This window comes from Saccopteryx leptura, chromosome 1, assembly GCF_036850995.1.
Source record: "Saccopteryx leptura isolate mSacLep1 chromosome 1, mSacLep1_pri_phased_curated, whole genome shotgun sequence".
In the NCBI taxonomy this organism is placed as follows: domain Eukaryota; kingdom Metazoa; phylum Chordata; class Mammalia; order Chiroptera; family Emballonuridae; genus Saccopteryx; species Saccopteryx leptura.
In genome coordinates this window covers 59,659,242-59,661,644 of record NC_089503.1, presented here as the reverse complement: position 1 = coordinate 59,661,644, position 2,403 = coordinate 59,659,242, and the positions used below count along the sequence as shown (strand labels likewise).

At 50.0% G+C, this 2,403-nt stretch overlaps 1 protein-coding gene across 1 annotated transcript; it reads left to right on the top strand.

The window, feature by feature from the left end:
• The first annotated feature begins 320 nt into the window (after positions 1-320).
• Positions 321-2,121, top strand: LIPT2 (lipoyl(octanoyl) transferase 2). Its single transcript, XM_066360688.1, has 2 exons — positions 321-786; positions 1,253-2,121. The coding sequence occupies exons 1-2, from the start codon at positions 321-323 to the stop codon at positions 1,483-1,485; spliced, it is 699 nt and encodes a 232-aa protein (XP_066216785.1). The 3' UTR covers positions 1,486-2,121.
• The last annotated feature ends 282 nt before the right edge of the window (positions 2,122-2,403 follow it).

Here is a 2,403-nt window from a genome sequence, read left to right as displayed (position 1 = left end):
TAACCTTATTTATTTCATGTTTTAATGCTTGTTTATTGTCTGCTGTAAGCATGTAGGCTTCCCGGAACAGATCTTTCTTGTCCCCGTACACTGTGCACCACTGTATCAAGCGCCTAAGGTACACGCAGGCCCTAAATACTGGTTTCTGAAAGGAATGAAGGGAAGAGATGCACCTTGCTCTGAGTCTTGGGATCAGTCTCTCTGGAGCCTGTGACATGCACTTCGGAGCAGCAACTCAGGACTTGACCCGAGGCCCCGCCCCCGGCACGCCCCCAGGCTCAGGCGTGGGGCGGGGCCGCGCGGGCGCCTCAGAGGGCGCAATGCCGCAACCCACTGTAAGGTTCGTGTGGCTGGGTCGGGTTCCGTATGCCCAGCTACTGGCATTGCAGGAGCGCTGGCTGCGGCTGCTGCAGGCGGAGCCAAGCGCGGAGGCCCAGACGAAGACTGAGGCGGGTGCACTCCTACTCTGCGAGCCTGCGGGGCCCGTATACACTGCCGGGCTGCGCGGCGGCCTGACGCCCAAGGAGGTGGCGCAGCTGCGGGCCTTGGGAGCCGAGGTGCACACCACAGGCCGCGGTGGCCTGGCCACCTTCCATGGCCCGGGCCAGCTGCTTTGCCACCCGGTACTTGACCTGCGGCGCCTGGGCTTGCGCCTTCGCACCCACGTGGCGGCCCTGGAGGCGTGTGCCGTGCGCCTGTGCGAGCTCCAGGGCCTGCAGGGTGCCTGTGCACGGCCGCCACCCTATACCGGCGTCTGGCTGGGTGAGCGCAAGATCTGCGCTATCGGTGAGCGTCACCCGGCCTGGCAGGGCGGGACCAATAGAGGTGTATCTGGCGCGGGCTTTGAACCAGAACGACCTGCTATGCTCAAGAGTTTTTAAGCTTCTTTAAGCCTGATGTATTATATTCAGAGCCAGAAGAGCTTTCAGAAGCCATCTTGTGCAACTTTCCAAATGGAGAGACGCGAGAAGTGAATTGCCAGGTTTCTTCATAATGTCAGGACTATAAGGGTATTTCGTACTCACTTTTTAAAGCAAGAGACTCTCTGTGTTGAAGACATTTTCTCCATAATAAGTGCAGCTGTTGTCCCTTCACCTTGTCCACCTCTGATCTATGCACAACCCCGTGGCTGCTCCAGAAACTCAAGTTGGAAAATCAGTGATCCAGTCCACTTCCCTCAACACACTGAAGGGGATCCTGAAGCCTGGGAAGGGAGGGTATCTATTCTAACAACTTTTGGTTTGTCTTGCAGGAGTCCGCTGTGGAAGGCACATCACATCCCACGGCCAGGCTCTGAACTGTTCTACAGACCTCTCGTGGTTTGAGCACATTGTGCCCTGTGGGCTGGTTGGGACAGGCGTCACCTCCCTGAGTAAGGAGCTCCAGAGGCAAGTTACTGTGGATGAAGTAATACCACATTTTCTTAAGGCCTTTAAGGAGACCTACAAGTGCACCTTGATCTCAGAGGACGTTCCAACTGAATGAAAGGCGATCAAGTTATCACATCTGGGAGGTCCCACCTGAAAAGTACCAAGCCTGACTTGGAGTCATGAAACCCAGATTCTAGATTTGGCCCTGTCATTCACTCACCACCAGACTCTTAGCCATGTTTTCATATGTAACCTGGTTTGTTTATATCTTCCCCCACCTACCTCAGATACAGTAGTAAAAACATGAAAAGTAACATGTTATTTAAATATAATGCATTAGCCCTACCACTGATACCATACTCTAAGAGAGTATTATTTCTCAATTCCTTATTACTTCCTCAATACTGTACTTAATTGGGCAATTCTGGGCTTCTAATTCCTTTGATTTTTTAGGAATCGTGTCTCTGGATGGTCCAGGTAAAGATGATGTGATGTGCTTTCAGCAATAAACGGAAAACCTCTTTAAAGAATAGAATGGGATCCTGTCTTCCTGAGTTGAATTCCCCAAGCCTGATAGCTATTTTTAGTTTGATAACCTAAACTAAGACTGACCGAGGCTGGGGGAAAATAAGAATTTCCCCAAAATAGAAGTGTTTTTTTTTATGAGGTCTCTAAGTATACAGGACTGTGGGTTAATGATTTATTGCTGCACAACAAATCACCCCAAAACATAAACTTAAAAAATGACAATATTTACAAATTTTGGTTATAAAATATAATTTATTATAATAAACATTTATTGTCTCTTATGAAGTCTGTGGGTCAGGAATTTGGGAGAAGCTCAGCTGGGTGGTTCTGGGTTAGGGTCTCTCATGAGTTGTAGTCAAGATGTCTGCTACAGCAGCTGTCATCTGAAGGCTTGATTGGGGCTGAAGGATCAGTTTCCAAGACACTCACATGCTTGGTTGGTGCTCGTTGTTGATGGGAAGTCTCAGTTATTCACCATGCGGGCCACTCCATAAGGCTATTTGAT

What these genes read in the sequence shown, in the direction of transcription:
- LIPT2 (XM_066360688.1), top strand. Translation starts at nt 321, where the DNA reads ATGCCGCAACCCACTGTAAGGTTCGTGTGGCTGGGTCGGGTTCCGTAT. An exon ending in GCGCAAGATCTGCGCTATCG is followed by an intron (nt 787 to 1,252) that starts GTGAGCGTCACC and finishes TTTGTCTTGCAG; the next exon opens with GAGTCCGCTGTGGAAGGCAC.